Here is a 24,164-nt window from a genome sequence, read left to right on the forward strand (position 1 = left end):
CTAAGTAGCTAATATTTAGCTACTGTATTGGGCTAACAACGATGGTGTGCAATTAGCATTATCTTGCATAACGTTAGTTAGCTAGCTGTCATTAGCTAGTTAGCGAGCTAACATTAGCTCGCTTACTAGCCAAGTTTGCTAGCGAGCTAACTGTGCGTCGCTTGTTATTACTAACAGTAAATTGTGGTATTGCTAGCTAGGTAAAATATCGATTATCGTGATCAAATAGGGGTAACCAAGTTATGGTAAAGCAAAAATAAAACTAACGTTAAACAAAGAGACCGTGGAGTTGAACGTTAGTGAAATAAATGGATATGCTTCAATACTGTCATGGTTAGCGAGTTCACTGTCAACCATTTGGGCATTCCGCTCTCCTCTGAAACAAAGCAGAGAGAGGTAGAGGCAGCTCAAACTAGATCGGGGAGATTGCATACAGACTCGACGCAAACCCTCCGGAGTGTCTTAAGTAAATGACAGACATTGGGGTACGAAATGTTATACTAGTTGTCACATCTGTATACCTTTGTAATGTACCCGCAGATTGTTCTGCGAGAGTCCGATGTAGCTGTATTTATCCTTGGGGCTCCAAGATCGGGGTAAGGGGGTCTCTTCCTCATTCACGGCCGGGTAGAGCCGCTTCAATCGCTCATTTAGCTCGTGCTCTTGGTAATTAAAAGCAGGATCTCCCAACAGCATGCTCCCCGCTCCAAGCTCTGCCATTTTCGGCTAGAGATGTTTTATTTTTGCTTGTTTTCTACTCTCCTATATCAATCCGCTGACACAGGGAGAGAGAAACACTGAGATAGACAGAGATGATAGCAATGGTGTGATATCCACGGATAACCAAAGCTCTCTACAGTAGCACTGACAGTGGCGTGTGGGTACTGTAGTTGAATACAGGACTATCCACTAGCAAGATTTTCAGAATCGACTACAGAACCCCCGCTCTCCCCTCTTTGGTCTATTTTTTTCCGCTTGAGTCCGTGAAAAGGAACCTAGGAAATGTAGTTTGAGTGGTTGTATGCGGTCAAGACATGTTGAGCTCCCCAGTCTTATCATAGCAGATAACGAGACATTTTTTAAATTGAAATTCCTCATTAATATTTACATACTGGCATACATTCAGTACGTGTTTGTGTCTCGAATGGGTCTTAAACCTTATAATCCAGATTTTTAAACGCAATGTTTGTGGATAATGTTTGCCAGTATGTCAGACAGCTGCATTATTTAAATTCGAAATCATTGAGATGATTCTGAAACTGGCAGTGGTGGAAAAGTACCCAATTGTCATACTTGAGTAAAAGTAAAGTTCATAGAAAATGACTCAAGTAAACTGAAAGTCACTCAATAAAATAATACATGAGTATAAGTCTAAAAAATATTTGGTTTATAATATACTAATATATTTCAATTTCCTAATATTAAGCAAACCAAACGGCACCATTTATTTTTTATTTGTGATAACCAAGGCCACACTCACGTGTGTTTAGTGAGTCCGCCAGATCAGAGACAGTAGGGATGACCAGGGATGTTCTCTTGATTAGTGTGTGAATGGGACCATTTTACTGTCCTGCTAAGCATTCAAAAATGTAGCAAGTACTTTTGGGTGTCAGTGAAAATGAATGGAGTAAAAAGTACATTATTTTGTAATGTAGTGAAGTAAAATATGTACAAAATATAAATAGTAAAGTAAACTACATACTTGAGTAAAAGTAAAGAAAGATATCTAAGTCATTTTCTATGAAGGTAAAAGTCACCCAGTAAAATACTTATAAATTAGTATAAATTATTTCAAATTCCTTATATTAAGCAAACCAGACGGCACAATTTTCTATTTTGTTTTAAAGCCTGGGACACTCTCCAACAAATGAAGCAGTGAGTCCGCCAGATCAGAGGCACTACGGATGACCAGGGGTGTTCTCTTGATACGTAAGTGAATTGGACAATTTTCCTGTCCTGCTAAGCATTAAAAATTTAACAAGTACTTTTGGGTGTCAGGGAAAATGTATGGAATAAAAAGCACATAAATTTTCTTTAGGAATGTAGGGATGTAAAAGTAAACCTTGTCAAAAATATAAATAGTAAAGTACAGATACCCCCAAAAACTACTTAAGTAGTACTTACAAGTATTTTAACTTAAGTAATTTACACCACTGTGCATACATTAGTAAGTCACAATTTAAAAAATCTTTGATTAAGTCCTGAGCCATGTCAAAGTTTTTTACGCCTTCTCTCTGGAAAGGTTCTCCAGGGATGCAAAAGTATCTGGCGCGCGATGGTCTGCTATTTGGGGTTCTTCCTGGGTCCTTCATTTCCATGGCAACATTGTGTAAACATAACAACTCGGTCGTGAGCCTGAAGCGTTGGCCTGAAGTGAAGCAAATAGCTAGCTAACCTAATTGAAGAGGGATTAAATGTTAATGTATTTGGTAACTAGCTAGCTCGCTTGTTTGCTGCATCTAAACATAACAGATGTCGACACAGAAAGATATTAGATTACCACCTTTATCATCGTTTGAACGGCAAGTGGCCTTGTCCAATTTAGTAGTAGGCTAACGTTAACTGTTAATTTAGCTAGCTCACTCAGATAACGTTACTCTATGATAGTAACGTTACTAAGCGAATCATTTAATAATAATAATAATAAAAATAATAATTTCTAGTTAGCTGCTTGTTTCCATCTCGCTTTCAGACTGTCGTCTAAGTGTCAACATAACGCTGAAAAAAGAACTGGGCGACAAGTGGCAATTGGCGGTCCTGGCTCATGTAGAGCATCAACCAGAGTAAGATAAGCAGTTAGCTAGCTAGGTTGGATCATTTGGGACTTTGTGCATATCACTAAGTACACCATTCGTTCCCCGAGCAAGCTTTTTTTTTTAAATTTTTTAAACGTTTTATCTCACTCCGTCAGGTTGGCTGTACTTCAGGCTACCTGTCAACCTGGCCTGCCCATGTCACCTCTCAAGTTGTTCAGCAGGGGAGGAGACATACTTCAGGTGGAGAGATCAGGAACCATGGGTATTTAGCAAATTATATATACTGTCATATGATATAGGGTTAAAGTTGTGGAAGGATTTACTGAGATGGTAATATGCTACAGATGCGGTGATGATTTTGGTGGCCCTGTGGGGAAGCCACGATTCCTGGAGCAGCTTGAAAGCTACCTAAAGAAGGAGCTGCAGGCTCTTGACTTACAACAACCAAAAGTCCAAGAGCGCAAACTACAGGTCCCATCCATCTGCCATATAATATACAGGTTATCCATGTAATGTAGGCTTTGTTACAGTGTATTTACCTTACTACATATAAGGAGTATAGTGAATAGATTCATTTTCACTTAGTTGTCAAGTGACAAAATCTGCCCTCTGTCATACGCAGGCATACCGGGAGGTCTTTGGCTGTTTCATTGAGGACTTCAAAACGTACAAGCCGCTTCTGTGTGCCATAAAAAATGAATATGAAATCACATTAGGTGTGTGGCATTGTAGCATGGAATGTTTGATTGTGGCATATAGGCCTATATTGTTATGGTGAATGTGAGTTTGGACAGAAAAACAAGGATGAATGGAAGTATCAGAGGGACTTAAAGATGTCATGCTTATAGGATGTTGGATTTTATGGTCTATGGATATTCATTTCTGCAGCATACTTACGGGACCAGATCCGGGAGCTGGAGCCTCTCCGTGCTCGTCTGGTTGTGGTGTCAGAGCAGTGTGAAAAGAGGATCCTGGGCCTGCGAGAGGAGGAGAGGGTAGAGATTAGAGCTCTGAAGCAAGAGCGCCAACACCGTCAAAAGGTTATTGAAAACATGAGAGAGACACAGAGTTCCCTGCAGACCCAGGTACAGTGCTTACCCACTAGGTTCCGTCTCAATCACACCAGTGCTGCTCTGAAAACACAGAATTCAAGTTATTCTGGCTCATATCAACCATGCCTAGGCTGCCTGAACTCTCCTTCATTGCTCTTTCGCTTGTTCTTCTCAGGTGTGTTGTCTGCAGGCAGACCTGGCCGCTCAGTATCTGATGTACAGAGAAGAATGTGATGCTCGCAAGCTGCTCATCGCCAACATCAGCAGCATGAGCTATGGACCAGATGAGGAACCCGAGGAAGAGCAGGAAGGTAGTGAAAAAATGTGTAACAATAAAATAATTATTAGTCAACGGTCTTGATGTAAGCGAAGTGTGGGGTGTTGTCACCTCTGAAAACCTGTTCCTTTCCATCAGAAGTGGAAATCGAGGACCCAGTGAAGGAGAAATTGGCTCTGAAGGTGTGTCGAGAGGACCTGACTAAAGCCCAGGTGGAGCTAAATCGCTTGCATGCGGAGTATGGAGACGTAGTTCCCCGCCGTGACTGGGAGACGTTGGACCATACGCACAAAGAGAACTTGCTTAAGGTACAGTTCAGTGAAATGTTTGATTCAACAACAGCAGTCTCACTTAATCAGACCTGAATGAGTGTTGAATCTCTTTGCATCTATTCCAGCTGGAGACCCTGCAGAAAGACTTTGATCAGATGAAGGCTGAATATGACACACTGCTTGAGGTGCACAAGCAAGTCACAACACAGAGGGATAGCCTCCAGGGAGAACTGGAGGGCTTCAAAGAGGCCTCTACCCCCAGGCCAGAATGGGAGCAGTGTGCAGGTATCACATAGAAAAACTGCTCTAGGTTCTGTTTTTTCCCCCTTCCCATTTGTGGTATGGTATTGTTGGTAGTAATGATTGAAGTGTTAGGCGTTTTGCTTTGTGACTGAATCAATATAAACATTTTTAGATCAGAACATTTACACAGCACTGTGTGATTACAGACGTACTGGGAGGTAGTGAGCGTTGGGCAGATCTCTCCCAGGGCCTGTCCAGCCAGCGGCGTTTGGAGATCCTGCTGGCAGAACTGGGAGGAAAGAACTCAGAGTTTTTCACTGGACTGGTAAACCTCCCTCCCTGCTGAACTTTCAAACTGCCTGAACATCAACACATTTCCAAAAAGAATGGCATGGTCAAAAGGTCTTCACCCTGTGTCCACTCAGGGTACTTCTGATGATGTGCCCATATACCTGCGCTATGAGGGGCAGTTAAAGAACCATAGGCTAAAGAAGAATGCGGTTGTGAGAATCCTCAAGGAGGTTTGGAAGGAGAAGGTCATGGAGGATGGAAGGGTAAACTGATACTTCTCTTTCAAATAATGAGTTATTTCACACACTGTTTGACTGATATGTCTTCTAATTGTATTTCTCTTAAGAGAAATGAAAGCAGCAATCTTCCCGAGTTTCTGCGGCAACATCTGGAGAGACAATATGGGGAAAAGGCTGGAGAGTGGGCTTATAGCTTAGTAGAGGGCATTCGTCAACACCAAAAGGATGACTCTGTCAGCCTCTTCAATGACATTCTCACAGGAAAGGTGTGTGATCTTGCAAATGTGTTATACAGCGCTCTTCTTATGAGTGTGAGAAAGGATGGTGCGCATGATTTGATGGTTATAAATGTATTATTAACAGGTGGATGAGAGTGTGTACCATGGTCAGACACATCTACTGTCTAACCTGCTGAAAGTGTTGATCCACAGTGACAGTACAGAGAGTGGGCTGCTCAGTGTTCAGGATTTCAGGTAATGCAGATAATGAAATTACAGTACTGATTAAAGTCAAACATTACGATTATGACAGTGAGTGGGCTATATAAAATGACCTATGTTTTTCAGAGATAACTTGCAAATGGCCTTCCCTCTGAAAAGAGCGCAAGACATCGATGAGCTAGTGACCACAGCTCAGGCCGAGCTAGACAACAACGGTGGGAGCCTCCCATACCAAAGACTGTATACAGAGGTAACTTTTAGGGTCTCGGTCCAAAATTTCACACCTCAGTCCACATAATTTCACAATCCCGTTTTAATAGAGGAATACCAGCCATAGTCAATAGGCAGACCATGGTCTGGAAATTTGAGGGACTGGACCTTCTCAAAAAGTATTCAAGTACCATTGATGTATACAATAGCAATAGCATCCTGTTTCCATTGATTGTCCTTGATGTTTCTACAACTTGATTGGAGTCCACCTGTGGTAAATTCAATTGATTGGACATGATTTGGAAAGGCACACACCTGTTGACAGTGCATGTCAGAGCAAAAACCAAGCCATGAGGTTGATGGAATTGTCTGTAGAGCTCCGAAACAGGATTGTGTCGAGGCACAGATCTGGGGAAGGATTCCAAAAAATGTCTGCAGCATTGAAGGTCCCCAAGAACATAGTGGCCTCCATCATTCTTAAATGGAACAAGTTTGGAACCACCGAGACTAACTAGAGTTGGCCGGCAGGCCAAACTGAGCAATCGGGGAGAAGGGCATTGGTCAAGGAGGTGACCAAGAACCGGATGGTCACTCTGACAGAGCTCCAGAGTTCCTCTGTGGAGATGGGAGAACCTTTCAGAATGACAACCATCTCTGCAGCGCTACACCAATCAGGCATTTATGGTAGAGTGGCTAGACGGAAGCCACTCCTCAGTAAAAGGCACATGACAGCCCGCTTGGAGTTTGCCAAAAGGCACCTAAAGGACTCTCAGACCATGAGAAACAAGATAATTTGGTCTGATGAAACCAAGACTGAACTCTTTGGCCTGAATGTCAAGCGTCACGTCTGGAGGAAACCTAGCACCATCCCTACGGTGAAGCATGGTGGTGACAGCATCATGCTGTGGGGATGTTTTTCAGTGGCAGGGACTGGAAGACTGGTCAGGATCGAGGGAAAGATGAACGGAGCAAAGTACAGAGAGATCATTGATCAAATCAAAAATCACATTTTATTGGTCACATACACATGGTTATCAGATGTTATTGTGAGTGTAGTGAAATGCTTGTGCTTCTAGTTCTGACAGTGCAACAATATAAAGAAATCCAACAACTACCTAATACACACAATCTAAGTAAAGGAATGGAATAAGAATATATACATATAAATAAATGGATAAGCAATGACCGAGCGGCATAGGCAAGATTATTATAAGATTATTATGATAAAATATAGTATATACATATGAGATGAGTAATGCAAGATATGTAAACATTATTAAAGTGACGAGTGATCCATTTATTAAAGTGGCCAATGATTTCAAGTCTGTATGTAGGCAGCAGCCTCACTGTGTTAGTGATGGCTGTTTAACAGTCTGATGGCCTTGAGATAGAATCTGTTTTTCAGTCTCTCGCTCCCAGCTTTGATGCAACTGTACTGACATCGCCTTCTGGATGGTAGTGGGGCCTCCCAAGTGGCGCAGTGGTCTAAGGCACCGCTACGCAGTGCTGCCACTAGAGATCCTGGTTCGAGTCCAGGCTCTGTCGCAGCCAGCCGCAACCGGGAGACCCATGGGGCTGCGCACAATTGGCCCAGCGTCGTCCGGGTTAGGGGAGGGTTTGGCTGGCATGGATGTTCTTGTCCCATGGATGTTCTTGTCCCATCGTGCACTAGCGACTCCTGTGGCGGCCCAGAAGTGTGCACGTTAAGCTGGCCAATGCCTGTCAAGAAGCAGTGCGGCTTGGCTGGGTTGTGTTTCGGAGGATCTCGACCTTTGCCTCTCCTGAGTCCGTACGGGAGTTGCAGTGATGAGACTAACTACCAATTGAATACACAAAATTGGTACGTTACAGCTTTATTCTAAAATTGATAAAAAATTGTTTTTTTCACTCAATACCTCAAAGCGAAAACAGGTTTAGAAATGTTTGCAAACGTATTGCTGGCAGTGGCCTTGCTGTGATGAAGGGTGCTGGAGGACAGGTAGTTTGCACCGGGTGATGTGTTGTGCAGACCGTACCATACTCTGGAGAGCCCTGCGGTTATGGGCAGTGCAGTTGCCGTTGCCAGGTGGTGATGCAGCCCGACAGGATCCTCTCAATTGTGCATCTGTAAAAGTTTGTGAGAGTTTTAGTTGACATGCAAAATTTCTGTAGACCCTGCCACATACGTCTCGTGTCTGAGCCGTTGAATTGCGAATCCACTTTGTCACTATACTGACATTTCACTTGTTTGGTTGCCGTGCGGAGGGAATAACTACACTGTTTATATTCAGCCATATTCCCTGTCATCTTTCCATGGTTAAATGGTTCTCACTTTCAGTTTTGCACGAATGCCGCCATCTATCCACGGTTTCTGGTTATGGTAGGTTTTAATAGTCACAGTGGGTACAACATCTCCTATGCACTTCCTTATAAACTCACTCACTGAATCAGCGTATAAATCAATATTATTCTCCGAGGCTACTCGGAACATGTTCCAGTCCGCGTGATCAAAACACTCTTGAAGCGTGGATTCCAATTGGTCAGACCAGCGTTGAATAGTCCTTGTCACGGGTACATCCTGTTTGAGGAACAAAATGAATTCGTGGTCAGATTTTCCGAAGGGAGGGCGGGGGAGGGCCTTGTATGCATCGCGGAAGTTAGAGTAGCAGTGATCCAGAGTTTTGCCAGCACGAGTACTACAATCAATATGTTGACAGAATTTAGGTAGCCTTGTTCTCAAATTTGCTTTGTTAAAATCCCCAGCTACAATAAATGCAGGTTATATGGTTTATATGGTTTACAGCCTTATTCTAAAATGGATTATAACAAGGCTGTAAATCTGCTCCAGAGCATTCAGAACCTCAGACTGGGGCAAAGGATCACCTTCTAACAGGACAACTACCCTAAGCACACAGCCAAGACAACGCTTTGGGCCAGAGCCCGGACTTGAACCCGATCTAACATCTCTATGTAGCCGATGTGAAATGGCTAGCTAGTTAGCGCTAGTGGCGTTTCAATCGGTGACGTCACTTGCTCTGAGACCTTGAAGTAGTGGTTCCCCTTGCTCTGCAAGGGCCACGGCTTTTGTGGGGCGATGGGTGATGCTTCGAGGGTGACTGTTGATGTGTGCAGAGCGTCCCTCGGGGCGAGGGGACGGACGTAAAGTCTATACTGTTACATCTACAGAGACCTCAAAATAGCTGTGCAGTGACACCCCAAATACAGGTGTGCCAAGCTTGTAGCGTCATACCCAAGAAGACTCGAGGCTGTAATCGCTGCCTGAGAGGCATCAACAAAGTAGAGTAATCTGTCTGAATACTTTATCAAATGTGAAAATTCTATTTAATAAATTTTATAATAAGGCTGTAACATAACAAAATGTTGAACAAACTTTCCTAATGCACTGCTACCATTAATGTCTACTGTAGCAAAGACATGGTGTGATGTTCTATGCAGGATGCAGATGGGAAACACAAAGACTTCCTGAATCTGGTGAAGAAGCAGGCCTCCACAGAGAGGCATATGTATATCAGCCAACTGAGGACTCAGCTGGGAGGCAAAGGGTAAGCAAAGTGTATACCCCATGTAGGGCGGCAGGTAGCCTAGCGGGTAAAGGCTAGGTGAAAAATATGCATTAGTCGCTTTGGATAAGAGCGTCTGCTAAATGACGTAAATCTATACAGATCTCAATTTGCATAAGTAATATACTTGTTTAAATGTATTTTGAAAAGTGTAAACCGTTTTGAAAGGATCACCAGGGGCATTGTGTTTTTTATTCACAGAGAGGTGACTGTGGCTGATCTAAGGGCTGCCTTTAAGAACATTGACCCCTCTCTGGACGCTACCACACTAGACTGGGTCCTAACTATGGCATTCCAGATACACCAGGGGGAGCTAGAGCAGCACACAACACAAATGGACACAGAGCTGGCCCTGCAGCACCTCCTGGCAATAGATGTGACCAGGGCTGGGCCTGCCCCACAACAGGACTGAATCGCTCTAAGCACTTTTAGAAAGTGGTAGCCGTCAGGCATCTAACTGTTTCTTTGCTATCCTTGTGGCCTGCAAACTCATGATATATTTCCAAAGGAACCAGGTTGAACATTAAACAAACACTTAAACGGACTGTTGTTACTGAAATGATCTGTAAGTCAAATGTGTTTCACACAGTAATTTATTATCAGTGTCAGAAATTGAATATTTAAGTAAAAACATTAGCATCCCAAAGTTGAGCTGTCACATACTTCTCTGGCGTTCTAGTAGCCAGGCTAACAAATTGTTCACCGGAGCAGTGTGTGGCTACTCAATTCAAACGTCTGTTTATAGTAGCATACAGTGCCATTAGAACTGTGCCATCTTGTGGATGCAGGCATGTAAAACCATGGCCATTCTATCCATCCTTATAATTTCCACAACAAATGTAGTTTACCTTCATTAAAGTGGGCTGATTTAAAAGGTACCATATTTGTGTATGTTGAGAGTTTCGTGTGGGTGGCAAAACCTACCAGCTGTATGGAGTGAAGAACTTCATTTCCCACGTAGCATTAGACAGATGAGCATGCGCCTAAACTGGTGTAATCGCCATAACTGGAAGCCGGGGCACGGTTTTGGGTTCGCGGTAAGTTGCTTTTCTAAAAAATGTAATTCTATATTAAATAAAAACATTTGTTGTCTTCTAGTGACAAGCGTATCCTATTATGATTCAGAATGGATTAGTTTATATACCTCTGACAGGCGGTGGCTCGCCAAAAGTGATTGCTAGGACACGCCTATGTTCTGGCTGGGCCCGGTCGAAAGAAGCTTCAGAATGTTGACTAACGGTTAGGGTATTTTTAGCAGCCGATAGTGCGAAAGAACGTGCCATACCACTTGTATATCTAGCATTCACTTTAGATTTTAATTGTCTAGCCCTTTGATGGCATTTTATTAGCTAAGCAATACGGGACATCGAGCTAGTCAGACAACCAACCAACGTTTGATCTTTGATATTAGCCTTGCCTATGCTAGCTAGCTCAGCCAAAGTCAAAGAAAGAGTCCAACATTGCCCATGTCATGGCATGCTCACGGCGTGAGCGGACTGTGTAAGTAGCTAGCATTCAGCTGACGAACACATGAAATGTTAGCTATAGTAGCTAGCTACAGTATCTTGTATAACTTGATTGAGTTAGCTAGTTAGTAGCGATCTTATCTTTGAAATCTCAAACGACACGATTGGAAATAACGTGTTGCAATTATAGTGCATGGGATGATTTGTAAACTAGTATTTCCTAGGTTCGTGTGAATAATTGAGGTAGCTAGCTATGCAAGTTTCGTATAAAGTGAATGTGCGTTGGGGAGGCACGTGAGACGCCGTGACTGACAGCGCACTGATCCAAACAAGACTAGTTTAGCTAGCACTGTCAGAATAGGTACCATAATTTGGGTGTAAATGTTGCTAAACTATGGCCCTTGGTGGTATTTGCTCAATTGTTCTAAAGTAGTGTGCGTGGTTTGCTTGCTCTGCCAATGAAGCATAACCTTGTCCTATCAGCTGTCTCTGTTTTCTGAAAAAGCCCCAAAGAAGAATACTCTACAGTGCTCCTTTTTTAAAAACGTTTAGTCAGTGCGTGTATTCCTGGTGCTGTTAATATATTGTTCAACCACTGAATTCAAAAATGTATTTTCCTATACAAAACAAAAAAATAAATGCCATGTTTTATGAGCTGAAATAAAATATCCTTGACATTTTCCATATGCCGAAAAAGCTTACTTCTCTAAAATGTGAACAAATTTGTTTACATCCCTGTTAGTGTGCATTTCTCCTTTGCCAAGATAATCCATCCACCTGGCAGGTGTGGCATATCAATAAGATGATTGAACAGCATGATCATTACACAGGTGCACCTTGTACTGGGGACAATAAGAACACTCTAAAATGTGCAGTTTTGCCACACAAGACAATGCCACAGATGTCTCAAATTGGGGGAGCGTGCAATTGGCATGCTGACTAGAATGTCCACCAGAGCTCTTGTCAGAAAATGTCATGTTAATTTCTCTACCATAAACCACCTCCAACTTAATTTTAGAGCAATTTCGCACAGCCATTGAAGAGTGGGACAACATTCCACAGGCCACAATCAACCGCCTGAACAACTCTGTGAAGTCGATGTGTAGCGGTGCATGAGGCAAAATGGTGGCCACCAGTATTTACTGACTGGTTTTCTGATTCACGCCTCTACCTTAAAAAAAAAAAGGTATCTGTGACCAACAGATGCATATCTGTATTCCCAGTCATGTGAAATCCATAGATGACACTATTTACATTGACCCCCCCTACTCGCTGTTTATTATCTATGCATAGTCACTTTATAAATTACCTTGACTAACTTGTACCCCCTCACATTGACTCTGTATTTTATTTAAATATCTTGTTACATTTTTTTAATACAATCAAAAAGTATTTAGTAAATATGTTCACAACTCTATTTCTTGAGCTGCATTGTTGGTTAAGGGCTTGTAAGTAAGCATTTCATGGTAAGGTCTTCTGTTGTATTCAGCGCATGTGACATACAATTTTATTTGATATGGAGCAATTGGGTGTGGACTCTTTCTTTTGCCCCTAAGTGCAAAGCCAACAAGCTCTACCTGGTCTTTCTTGCCCAGATTTCTTGAGTTAAGTCTATGTCATCCACACCACTAGGATTGTACACTCATAAGATTGTCTCTTCCAATTGAACTTGTTTCCAGGTGATTCAGAATGGGGGAAAAGCCGATTTGGGAACAGATAGGATCCAGTTTTGTGCAACATTACTACCAGCTCTTTGACACGGACAGGACCCAGCTTGGAGCAATATATGTGAGTGGATCTGTCTGTACCAATGAATATTAATTAATCATAGTTCTGCTTTCCTGTGTCCTGTTCTCACCACTGCAGTCTTCACCCCCATGCATTTATTCCACCATCTCCTTCAAGTCTAACCACCTCTGCATCTGTTATAACTCATTTAGTAATAAATTGGATATTTGTTCATGTTAATGATTTTTTTCAAATAGAAAAGTAGTGCATCATACAATATCTCCAGACCTGTGAGCAAATGCTCCCTGATAATTCCATTCCAAACACTATCCAAGGGAAAGATTGTTGAATCAATTCATGTTCTGTAGTCTTGCCCTATTTCAATGTTACTGTTCAAAACTTTACTTGGTTTATGTGTTTCAGAGACTGATCCTAGACCTAGATCAAATAAGTTTTGACAAGCATTCATCTGAGGAACGTTTTGGGCCAAAGAAGTATCAAGTTAGACTGTGGGACAGGCAAATATGCATGCATACTGACACTTACAAGTTAAAGCATAATATATAAAGCATAATATAAAGCATAATATATTTCAATAAGAGGTACAAAGACAGCATATAGTTACTTATTTTAAGCTGTTCAAATAATTGTAATGTCCATTTATCAATCATGAGAACAAGCAAGTTGTTGATTGTTCCCTTTTCTTTACATTCAGCTAGGTTAGCATTCTTGAGTCAATGTGTTGTTTTTGAGCCCCCTATTGGTAGCACAATTTATATTTTTAGATGGGAGGAGAACTGCACAAGCTATGACTCATTTGCGTTATTATACAAATCTATTACTGAAAGGCTTCTGTTAACTATATTTTGCCCTTAAACAATAATTTAATTTTTATCAACGAATAAGGTAAGAGCAGCAGAGCCCGTTCTTCTATTCTTCTTCCACATGGTACATGACTAAATAGTTGCATATCACTCTCTCATACCCTAACTTGAGTATGCGTAGAAAAGTTAGTTGTGAATAAAACAGATTGGGAGTCGGGACATACCTCACATCCTTCCACCCTATACCACCAATGTGCCTTCTCCCACTGACAAACTCAAACCTCTGCTTTTCCTTTTTACAGATCGATGCATCATGCCTTACATGGGAGGGACAGCAATTCCAGGGAAAAGCAGCGATTGTCGAGAAACTTTCTGTGAGTGACATTTTAAAATATACCTGAGCATGACAGAATGGAATGTCTCAATAGTATGTCAGGAGTGCACTGATTCAACAGGATATATTGGTGGAATGTGCTTGTCTCAGATAAATCTCTTGTTTATTATTTCTTCTTTTCAGACTCTCCCCTTCTTAAAAATAGCTCACAGTATAACAGCACAAGACCACCAGCCCACACCTGACAGCTGTATAATGAGTATGGTAGTAGGACAATTAAAAGTAAGTAATTGTCATTCTAATACTGTAAAAATGTACACTACCGTTCTAAAGTTTGGGGGTCACGTACAAATGTCCTTGTTTTTGAAAGTAAAGCACATTTCTTCCATTAAAATAACATCAAATTGATCAGAAATACAGTGTAGACATTGTTAATGTTGTAACAGACTATTGTAGCTGGAAACGGCAGATTTTTTAATGGAATATCTACATAGGCGTACAGAGGCCCATTATCAGCAACCATCACTCCTGTGTTCCAATGGCATGTTGTGTTAGCTAATCCAAGTTGATCATTTTAAAAGGATAATTGATCATTAGAAAACCCTTGCCTAGAAGGCCAGCATCTCGGAGTCGCCTCTTCACTGTTGATGTTGAGACTGGTGTTTTGCGGGTACTATTTAATGAAGCTGCCAGTTGAGGACTTGTGTGGCGTCTGTTTCTCAAACTAGACCCTCTAATGTATTTGTCCTTCTGCTCAGTTGTGCACTGGGGCCTCCCACTCTTTCTATTCTGGTTAGAGCCAGTTTGCGCTTTTCTGTGAAGGGAGTAGTACACAGCGTTGTACAAGAGCTTCAGTTTCTTGGCAATTTCTCGCATGGAATCGCCTTCATTTCTCCGAACAAGAATAGACTGACGAGTTTCAGAAGAAAGGTATTTTTTTGGCCATTTTGAGCCTGTAATTGAACCCACAAATGCTGATGCTCTAGATACTCAACTAGTCTAAAGAAGGCTTCTTTAATCAGCTTTCAGCTGTGCTAACATAATTTCAAAAGGGTTTTCTAATGATCAGTTAGCCTTTTAAAATGATAAACTTGGAATAGCTAACACAATATGCCACTGGAACACAGGAGTGATGGTTGCTGATAATGGGCCTCTGTACGCATATGTAGATATTCCATAAAAAATCAGCCGTTTCCAGCTACAACAATGTCGACACTGTATTTCTGATCAATTTGATGTTATTTTAAATGGACAAAAAAAGTAGATTTTCTTTCAAAAACAAGGACATTTCTAAGTGACCCCAAACTTTTGAACAGTACTGTATATTGCCTGTTTCTTAAACTAACAACTGAATAGCTTACAGGTTAGAAATCCCCACCTGCTTTGAAAGTTACTGTATTTGTTTAAATCGTTTTAAATGAAGAGTCAGGATTCTGTCTGTTGGATCAAACTGTATGTTGTACCTAGCTGTGCTTTTTAACATCTGTTTTCAGCTTCACAGTTTTAAGCCCTTTGTTCACCAAGTTGATATAACTAGCTATGCTTTTATTAATCTGCTGACGCAAATAGACTGAATAAGACATGGACCAAGCCTTCCTATGGTAGTAAAAACAAGGGTATGTGTGAGAGGTAGGTAAGTAGTTTGCACATTAGAAGTCAGGGCTATTGTATTTTGTCTGTCTCGCAGGCAGATGATGACCAGGTCCTGGGCTTCCAGTACATGTTTTTGCTGAAAAATTATAGGAATGCCTGGGTTTGCACCAACAAATTCTTCAGGCTTGCCCTGCACAACCTTTGACCTATCTGTGGTTTTATGACCCATCTTCTCCCTACTTACTGTCAGTAAGGATCAGTGTTCTGAGTGACCATGGGTCAGTTAGGCTTTTACTAATCTTACGCCAAACTAGAGTTTGGTAATTCGAGACCACAGTGCATTCAGGGTGCTAAAAATGTGATCTAATCACAATTTTTCCCACTCTGCTTAAAGTCATGCTCTGGTACCTTGGTCGATTTCCCTACATTTCCACGCCCGTTGGCCAGCCCCCTAGCAATTAAAGTTCCAGACGATGAGATTCAGCCCCTTGCCATTTGAGTGACAGCTAGCCGGAATCACAAACAGGAGAATGAGAGAGAGCAATCACGTGTGGCACATATGTGATGTTGTACGCAATTTTCAGGACCATTTTTGGCTCACAGGCGCTACTTTCAGAACAATTGGCTAAAAAGTATACGGACAATCCCTTTTAAAAGAGAGGGGAAATGCACTATAAACTGCAACAAACAAAGTGGTTTATTGAATTTGAACCGAGATTATAGTGAAGGCTGGCTTGTTTGACAAATTATTAACTAGTCTAAGTCACAGTAATGGCCTTATATGAAAGCTCTGATCTTCACTGTGGACCTTGAACTTGAAATCTGCTTTTTAGAACATTCATGTGTTATTTGAAGACGCCAATGCCGTCATGATCACTGAGCAGATTTTTGTTACAGAGTTGTGTAAGCCTAGTCTCCACTGACACCTAAAGAGATGGCTTGCTTTTTGTCTGCATCTCCATTAGTGCCTGTTCACACCTGTGTGTGCTCTGTTTAGCTAGAAAAGCCTTGTGAGGAATTTGGGTTTGCCACAAGCCTATTGATTGTAAAAAAAATATTTAAAAAATGTATGATAGAGTGGAATAACAGGAATGTGTGTTGTATGAAGGCAGTTTGTCGCTTTGACCAAGACAGAATCAACTGTTGACAGAGATGCACCCAGCTGTGGATTAGATTCACTGTCATAACTGTGACTTTTTACTAAGCTCTCTCTTTGTGTTACAGGCTGATGAGGACCCCATCATGGGATTTCATCAGAGTTTCATCCTGAAGAACATTAATGATGCCTGGGTATGCACCAATGACATGTTCCGGCTCGCGCTGCACAATTTCGGCTAAGGACACCAGAAGTGGGCAGAGTGGATATAAGGGAAGGCTGAGGATGGGGGAGGTCTTGCAGAGACACCTAAACGCCCAACCTCCTCTCTGTATCATCCATACCTGTTTGAGAAATTACACCGGATTCCAGATGTCAATCACAGAGACATGCAGGCACATAGGCTACATGCCTTCAACTGAAATGAGATCTGTTCCTTTGCTGAGAGTTCACAGATCCATCAGAGTCCCTTTCCCTACGCTGACCTGCATGATGCTGGGGAGCTTAAATATCTGAAGATGGCAGACAAGGAAAAAAATGTACCAATTTACCTTCACCATTTTAGTTTTATGTTCGGACTCAATGTCTTATATCCTCATGTTTTCTCATCGTACCCCCCTGTGTGTTATCAGCTTGCCTTATTGTATACAACTAAATCTCTTTTTAAAAGTTTAATTTAACATTCATTGTTATGTCAGGTTGCTCTAGCAATCCAAATAATCATAGAAAATATTATCAATAACATCCTTAGACCAGCAAGCTTCCCATTTCCTCCTCATGCTCTCTGTGACAATGAATACAAAAGCCATGATACACAATAAACCGTTTACTTTTTCTTAATGTGAGCTCATTGTTCCTCTGCCTTTCTTACCCATTTCTCTCCCTCCACTTACCTTGTCACTCTTATTTTAATTGTGTTAGCATTATATTGTAAACAATATAGGTTCTGGTCAGTTCTATAGCACATTGTTGTATATGATCTGCTATAGCATGTATTGTCTTGAGCAAGATGCAGCCAATATATTGTTATATATATGGACATAGGGTTCCCTCAATTTTTTTCCCCAAAATAATTTCCTTTGGCCGATACTGCAGAAATAGAACCCCATAATGAGTTGAAGCATGCTCTTGGAAATTGGGATCACTTTGTGCCATCAATGTACTGTAGCAGTGACCTGACATTTTTGGAGAGGCTTTGCAAGTGTTCTTTTGCAAGATGAGGAACAGGCATATGTCAAACTGCCTTATTTATTTCCTTTTTTTTTTTACAATGATTACATATATAATCCCTTTTCCACATGGAACAGAATGTACGGACTGTTTTGGAAAATAAAGAAACAGTTCTTGCCTGTTGTGTGACAAGGAAATCCCCAAGACTTCCTGCAGGAAAAGTAAAGTGGTGGTGGGGGCCACTTCTCTCATATGATCATATTTTTACAGTAAAATTTGTCTAGTAATCAACTATTTTTTTTTCTATTTAGATTTGATTTACAGTTTATAATTATCTATTGTTACCAATTGTTTGCTGTCAATCAACGACTGGCATAACTAATGCTTTTCCTCCCTCAGCCAGTGCATTGGCTACTGTTTTTGTTTTCCCTGATGGTACACTGGTTCAATTAAGAAGATCAAAGGCATCTCTTCAAGGTCTGCTATCATTCACAGATGTACAAGGTATTCTATTCTTCTGGCAGACAGAAATAAAAGACGTATGAAAAGTATGACTTTTATTGTGTTTATTGGTTTTCAGCAGGGTTCAAGAAGGGCTTCCGCATTTTTGAGGTGAGCACAAAGCATTTTTATTAGCTCATGCTGTTTTCTGTGTATAGAATCTGAATGTATTTTCTATGACGTAGCATTATTTTATTAGTGCCGTGGAGGGTGAGATATGCATGAACACCTAGTTTGTAGTGTTGGATAACGAACTATGTTAAATAAGCTAGCCAGAATAATTGCACATTTTCGCCGTAATTATTAAAGTATACAGGATGGGACTCTTATTTTGAAGGAATCCAAGAAAATCCGTGACCCAGAAGTGCTTAGTTATACTTGCCTGCTTCACAAAACTAACAGCATAGAACAAAAATATAAATAATTTCGCTCCCCCCTATCCCTTACCCATGGCTTCAAATTCAAACATAGATATAGAGGGTGCAACCCAGCATCTTCGTGACATATTAAAGTTGGATAGACCCGGGAACAACGTAGGTAAGTTTACCGGGAATGAAAAGGTGGATAAGGGCTTTTAGGCCGCATTACAAGCTAACGTTACCTAGCCCTTTAAAGTTCTACCTAGCTAACGTTAGCTTGCTAGCTGCAAAATGCAAACTAGCTAAGCGTGTTCACATTCGAAGCTAGCTAGTTTACGTTAATTACGTGTGAAAATGTGGCTTAAGATAGTTAGTTTACGTCCGCTAATTTACAACTTGCGAACATATTAGTAAGCTGGACTGCTAGCTAGGCTAGTTTAGTTAGCGAAGTGACAATGGTTGCTCGCAGTAACTAGTTAATGTATGAAACTTACAGCATTTTAACGTCAGTGTTTATTTCGCATGTTGCATCACGGCTAGCTAGCAAAGCCATTCAAGTTAACGTTAGCTAGGTAATTAGCTACCTAGTTAAGTAGCTTACAACGTTAAAGGATGTTGGCTAACTAACATTACTGACTTACATGTTGTTTGTTTGCTTGTTTGGTAGTTAGCAATGCAACGTTATCAAACTAGCGTACTTTGCATAGCTAGCTAGCTGGTTGGCGTTTGGAAGTGAACAAATGCTACCTACCTCCATAAGGTTAATTAATGATGAGTAACTGGCTAGGTAGGTAACTAAATAATTAGGCAGCAGGTACCAAATCATACCGCACGAGGTTGCCTAGTTTCTTTGGAAGCGATGAAACATCAGTCCTCGAAGGTCAGCATTAAGAATGGGTTTCCTGGTGGCACGAAATTCCCCTTCTCTGCTAAACGCATACTTTTTAATAATAGGGCTTTAAGATGTCTTCGTTTGGTGATATCCAGTTACTCACAGGTGGTTGTTTTCGTAGACGCATCTCCATGTGAGAGTCAAAGAAAAACATCTTTCAATGGCGAATTGAATGGACTTCTGCCGGGAGCTGGCAGCAGGTCAACGATGGATGAATCCACAGGCCCTAATTCAGAGAACATGAATACCCAAGAGTGCCAGATAATGTAAGTAGTAATGTTACGTCTACTTTATTATGTTGTATTTTTCTCTGCATGCACATATTTCTCAGCTATAGAAATTCACATTTGGTATGCTGTGAAAATCATTTGGGTTGATTAAATGTTGAAACCAAAACCAATGTCTGCCCCTTCACCATATTGAGCACAACCTTACCCTAAACCTGTACCTTACCCTAAACCGGGTTGGTATCCTGTCCCTTACTCTAAACAGGGTTCGTATTCCTCCCCCCTCCCTCCAGCTTTGTTAATGTTGTTGAGTCTTAGTTTATGCCTGTTTTTTCTTTATACAATTGTAAAGCAATGTTGGGACCTTGCTAAGTGCTATAAGTCCCATTGATTAATAATGTTCCATCTAGATCTTTTAAGGAGATCAAGTACCCAGTTTGGAAACATTGTATTTGGTTTCTTTACCAGCTGCCTCTCTGGGGATGATGGCTCCACTTGCATTCCCATCACATCCAACAATGTTGAAATTGTGGCCAGTCGAGACTCAAGCATTGACAGCAAGGCCCGTGGCAGCAACAAGGTAAGACTTTAAGGATTAAAGACCCAGTACAGTCAATTTAGTTTTTCATGTGTTTTGTATCATATTTGTGCAATAGCTGATGAGTTTAACAACATAAGAACATGTTTTTTTATTTTTTTATGTATCTAAAGTTTTTTTTGTCAATGTATTTTTCATTTGTCAGATCCCAGTAAGACTAGCTGTTTCCATAGGCGTCGGCTAATGGGGAAAATAAATATCAGTCCGAGCAATTTTAGCTTGAGAAATGTTTTGCTAAATTGATTTTTGTGCAATAATTTCTGACGATTTTAAATGGAAAACTATTACACTAAGTTACACTACATGACCAAAAGTATGTGGACACCTGCTTGTCGAAAATCTCATTCCAAAATAATGTGCATTAATATGGAGTTGGTCCCCCCCCTTTGTAACTGTAACAGCCGACACTGTTCAGGGAAGGCTTTCCACTAGATGTTGGAACATTGCTGCTGGGACTTGTTTTTGTTCAGCCATGACCATTAGTGAGTTTGGGCGATTAGGCCTGGCTCGCAGTCGGCGTTCCAATTCATCCCAAAGGTGTTTGATGGGTTTGAGGTTAGGGCTCTGTCTAGGCCAGTCAAATTCTTCCATGCCTATCTCGACAAACCATTTCTTTATGGACCTTGCTTTGTGCACGGGGACATTGTCATGCTGAAATCGGAATGGGCCTTCCCCAAACTACTGTTTCTGAAAGTTGGAAGCACAGAGTCGTCTAGAATGTCATTGTATGCTGTAACGTTAAGATTTCCCGTCACTGGAACTAAGGGGCCTAGCCCGAACCATGAAAAACAGCCCCAAACCATTATTCCTCCTCCATCAAACTTTACAGTTGTCACTATGCTTTCGGGCAGGTAGCTTTCTCCTGGCATCCGCTAAACCCAGATTTGTCCATCGGAGTGCCAGATGGTAAATCGTGAGTCATCATTCCCGCGAACGTATTTCCACTGGTGCCGAGTTTTACACCACTCCAGCCAACTCTTGGCATTGCGTATTGTGATTGTAGGCTTGTGTGCAGCTGCTCCGCCATGGAAACGCATTTCATGAAGCTCCAGACAAACAGTTCTGTGCTGACGTTGCTTCGAGTCAGTTTGGGACTCTGTAGTGAGGGTTGCAGCCGAAGCGAGACGATTTTTACTCGTTTCAGCACACGGCAGTCCCATTCTGTGCGCTTGTTTGGCCTACCACTCCGCGGCTGAGCCCCTTGTTGCCCCTAGACGTTTCCACTTACCAATAACAGCACTTAGTTGACCGGAACAACTCTAGCAGGGCAGAAATTTGACGAACTGACTTGTGGAAAGGTGGCATCCTATGACGGTGCCACATTGAAAGTCAGAGCTCTTCCGTACCAGCCATTCTACTGCCAATGTTTGTCAATTGAGGTCGCATGGCTGTGTGCTCATTTTATACACCTGTCAGCAACGGGTATGGCTGAAATAGCTGAATCCACTCATTTGAAGGGGTGTCCACATACCTTTTGGCTTCGTGTACTTAATTGTTAGAGAAATTATTTCTTATTGAGAACTACTGTACTGGGCATTTAAACATTTTGTGTTCCCCGTTCTGTCCTTGAGAACATAGAAATGCCTCTGGCAGAAACACCAGGGTCGCAACACAAATATTGACAGATGAAAACAATGGAAAGCTAGTTTTTTTAAGGCAAAGGGTGGCTGTATCTCAAGTCCAGATATCGCTAGGTAGCTAAGCAATTCATTACAGAGCAGTCTACTGTGTAGAGCTTACTACCATTGGTTGGATATCTATCATGTTAACATAATACACATTTTTCTTGGCTAGTCTGTTGCTCTCTGTAAATATGGGTCCCTAATTTGAACTCTTTCTCTTGTTCCATGCAGGTAAAAATCCAGCCTGTCGCCAAGTACGACTGGGAGCACAAGCATTACTACGGCAACCTGATTGCAGTTTCTAACTCATACCTGGCATATGCAATCCGAGGTGAGTGTGGAAACATATATTGCCTTTTTATTTGTACAAATTTAGGAGTCCTCTCCAGGCCAATGTCTGACATTCTGGAAGTCCAGTTGACTATTTATTTGGCTTAACCAGGCAGTGCAACCTTCCGGTTACTTGTCCAACGCTCTAACCACTAGGCTACTCTGCAGCCCCATTGCTGGCAGGTATAAAGAATCGACCGCACAGCCATGCAATCTCCATAGACAAACAATGGCAATAGAATGGCCCATACTGAAGAGCTCAGTAAATTTCAATGTGGCACTGACATGGGATGCCACCTTTCCAACGTGTTAGTTAGTCAAATTTCTGCCCTGCTAGAGCTGCTACGGTCAACTGCAAGTGCTTTTATTGTGAAGTGGAAACTTCTAGGAGCAGCAACGGCTCAGCCGCAAAGTTAAATCAAATTGTATTTGTACATGCGCCGAATACAACATGTCAGTGAAATGCTTACTTAAAAGCTCTTAACTTTGGGATAGGCGGGACGCAAATGTCTCAACTTGCCAATTGCCAGGGAAAATGCAGAGCGCCAGATTCAAATAAAATACTATAAAAATCACACATGTAAGATACTCAATTAAAGCTACACTCGTTGTGAATCCAGCCAACATGTCAGATTTTTTAAATGCTTTTCGGTCAAGCATAAGAAGCTATTATCTGATGATAACACCAGCAGTAAACAAAGGGGTTAGCATATTTCAACCCTGCAGGCGCTACACAAAACGCTGAAATAAAATATGAAACATGCATTACCTTTGACAAGCTTCTTTTGTTGGCACTTCAATATGTCCCATAAACATCACAATTGGTCTTTTTGTTTGATTAATTCCGTCCATGTATATATCCAAAATGTCCATTTATAAAGCGCGTTTGATCCAGAAAAAAACAGCATACAAAAAATGCAATGTCACTACAAAATATTTCAAAAGTTGCCTATAAACTTTGCCAAAATATTTCAAACTACTTTTGTAATACAACTTTAGGTATTTTTAAACGTTAATAATCGATCAAATTGTAGACGGGGCAATCTGTGTTCAATACAGGAATGAAAACAAACCAGCAATACTTTTCACATCTTGCGCAACTCACAAAAGTGTTACCCAGTTCCTAGTTGGCCTACTTATTCACTGCACAAAGGAATAACCTCAACCAAATTCCAAAGACTGGTGACATCCAGTGGAAGCGGTAGGAACTGAAAACACGTTCCTAAGAAATATCCCTGGGCAATGACAACTCAGGGAACAGAGTGAGGCAAATAAATAAATATATATATATATATATATATATATATTCTGAACAGTTAGTCCTCAGGGTTTTGCCTGCTACATAAGTTCTGTTATACTCTCAGACATGATTCAAACAGTTTTAGAAACTTCAGTGTTTTCTATCCAAATGTATGAATAATATGCATATCTTATATTCTTGGCATGAGTAGCAGGAAGTTGAAATTGGGCACGCTATTTATCCAAAAGTGAAAATTCTGCCCCTAGCCCCAAGAGGTTTTGACTGACTATGCAATTTGAAGAACAATGTGTTTAAGTATTTACTCAAACTGAAGTTTTAAAAAAATCTAGAAAATAGAAAAATAACAAATGATTAGGGCAACAATAAAATAACAGTAACAAGGCTATATACAGGTGGTACCGGTACAGAGTCCATGTGCGATGCCACAGGTTAGTCGAGTCATGGCCGAGCAGCAGCTCACAAGCCTAAGATCACCACGCGCAATGTAAAGCGTTGGCTGGATGGGTGTAATAATGGTCTGGAGCTGTTTTTCGTTGTTGTGTCTAGGCCCCTTAGTTCCAGTGAAGGGAAATCTTAACGCTACAGCATGCAATAACATTCTAGGCGTTTCTGTATTTCCAGCTTTGGCAACAGTTTGGGGAAGGCCCGTTCCTGTTTCAGCATGACAATGCCCTCGGGCACAAAGCGAAGTCCGTACAGAAATGGTTTGTTGACTTTTTAGCCTACACAGAGCCCTGACCTTAACCCCATCAAATCTTATTGGTCACATACACATGGTTAGCAGATGTTAATGCGAGTGTAGCGAAATGCTAGTGCTTCTAGT

The 24,164-nt window shown here is 41.3% G+C and overlaps 4 protein-coding genes and 1 long non-coding RNA gene across 14 annotated transcripts in view; 3 read left to right on the top strand and 2 right to left on the bottom strand.

The window, feature by feature from the left end:
- The window catches only part of ranbp10 (RAN binding protein 10), a 42,782-nt gene extending 39,066 nt beyond the window's left edge, over window positions 1-3,716 (bottom strand). The window contains exon 1 of one of the 7 annotated variants that reach the window (XM_065009738.1): window positions 522-872. In XM_065009738.1, coding sequence (XP_064865810.1) covers window positions 522-720 — 199 coding nt within the window. In that variant the 5' untranslated portion in view covers window positions 721-872. Of the gene's footprint in view, window positions 1-521; window positions 876-3,653 lie in introns of those variants that run through there. The other 6 variants (XM_029634222.2, XM_029634219.2, XM_029634220.2 and 3 more) reach the window with 6 other exon arrangements.
- tsnaxip1 (translin-associated factor X interacting protein 1) lies at window positions 2,321-9,884 on the top strand. The gene is made up of 16 exons (XM_029634217.2): window positions 2,321-2,522; window positions 2,693-2,783; window positions 2,912-3,018; window positions 3,101-3,227; window positions 3,379-3,472; window positions 3,645-3,841; window positions 3,984-4,119; window positions 4,224-4,393; window positions 4,483-4,642; window positions 4,807-4,925; window positions 5,026-5,154; window positions 5,238-5,396; window positions 5,494-5,603; window positions 5,697-5,820; window positions 9,216-9,322; window positions 9,542-9,884. Exons 1-16 carry the CDS (start codon window positions 2,473-2,475, stop codon window positions 9,750-9,752), a joined length of 2,091 nt encoding a protein of 696 aa, XP_029490077.1. The 5' UTR covers window positions 2,321-2,472; the 3' UTR covers window positions 9,753-9,884.
- On the bottom strand, window positions 6,710-10,339 carry LOC135564520 (uncharacterized). The gene is made up of 2 exons (XR_010461106.1): window positions 10,265-10,339; window positions 6,710-7,884 (listed from the first exon to the last, which is right to left on the bottom strand). It is a non-coding gene; the product is annotated as an uncharacterized LOC135564520 (long non-coding RNA).
- Window positions 10,284-17,226, top strand: nutf2 (nuclear transport factor 2). 2 transcript variants are annotated; one of them, XM_029634223.2, is made up of 5 exons: window positions 10,284-10,377; window positions 12,486-12,594; window positions 13,661-13,732; window positions 13,876-13,974; window positions 16,510-17,226. In XM_029634223.2, exons 2-5 carry the CDS (start codon window positions 12,496-12,498, stop codon window positions 16,621-16,623), a joined length of 384 nt encoding a protein of 127 aa, XP_029490083.1. In that variant the 5' UTR covers window positions 10,284-10,377; window positions 12,486-12,495; the 3' UTR covers window positions 16,624-17,226. The 2 variants fall into 2 exon arrangements, with proteins under 2 accessions (XP_029490083.1, XP_029490085.1); XM_029634225.2 differs by lacking the exon at window positions 10,284-10,377 and adding an exon at window positions 10,753-10,840.
- A 1,178-nt stretch (window positions 17,227-18,404) lies between these two features.
- The window catches only part of edc4 (enhancer of mRNA decapping 4), a 36,726-nt gene continuing 30,966 nt past the window's right edge, over window positions 18,405-24,164 (top strand). For 2 of the 3 annotated variants that reach the window (XM_029634214.2, XM_029634215.2), the window contains exons 1-4: window positions 18,405-18,589; window positions 19,425-19,569; window positions 19,999-20,110; window positions 21,982-22,081. In XM_029634214.2, coding sequence (XP_029490074.1) covers window positions 18,502-18,589; window positions 19,425-19,569; window positions 19,999-20,110; window positions 21,982-22,081 — 445 coding nt within the window. In that variant the 5' untranslated portion in view covers window positions 18,405-18,501. Of the gene's footprint in view, window positions 18,590-18,787; window positions 19,292-19,424; window positions 19,570-19,998; window positions 20,111-21,981; window positions 22,082-24,164 lie in introns of those variants that run through there. The other variant, XM_029634216.2, reaches the window with a different exon arrangement.

Source organism: Oncorhynchus nerka, linkage group LG25, assembly GCF_034236695.1.
Source record: "Oncorhynchus nerka isolate Pitt River linkage group LG25, Oner_Uvic_2.0, whole genome shotgun sequence".
Taxonomy (NCBI): domain Eukaryota; kingdom Metazoa; phylum Chordata; class Actinopteri; order Salmoniformes; family Salmonidae; genus Oncorhynchus; species Oncorhynchus nerka.

What these genes read in the sequence shown, in the direction of transcription:
- tsnaxip1 (XM_029634217.2), top strand. Translation starts at nt 2,473, where the DNA reads ATGTCGACACAGAAAGATATTAGATTACCACCTTTATCATCGTTTGAA. An exon ending in CAGAGTTTTTCACTGGACTG is followed by an intron (nt 4,926 to 5,025) that starts GTAAACCTCCCT and finishes GTGTCCACTCAG; the next exon opens with GGTACTTCTGATGATGTGCC. An exon ending in ACCAAAGACTGTATACAGAG is followed by an intron (nt 5,821 to 9,215) that starts GTAACTTTTAGG and finishes TGTTCTATGCAG; the next exon opens with GATGCAGATGGGAAACACAA.
- nutf2 (XM_029634223.2), top strand. Translation starts at nt 12,496, where the DNA reads ATGGGGGAAAAGCCGATTTGGGAACAGATAGGATCCAGTTTTGTGCAA. An exon ending in CCCAGCTTGGAGCAATATAT is followed by an intron (nt 12,595 to 13,660) that starts GTGAGTGGATCT and finishes TCCTTTTTACAG; the next exon opens with ATCGATGCATCATGCCTTAC. An exon ending in TGGTAGTAGGACAATTAAAA is followed by an intron (nt 13,975 to 16,509) that starts GTAAGTAATTGT and finishes TTTGTGTTACAG; the next exon opens with GCTGATGAGGACCCCATCAT.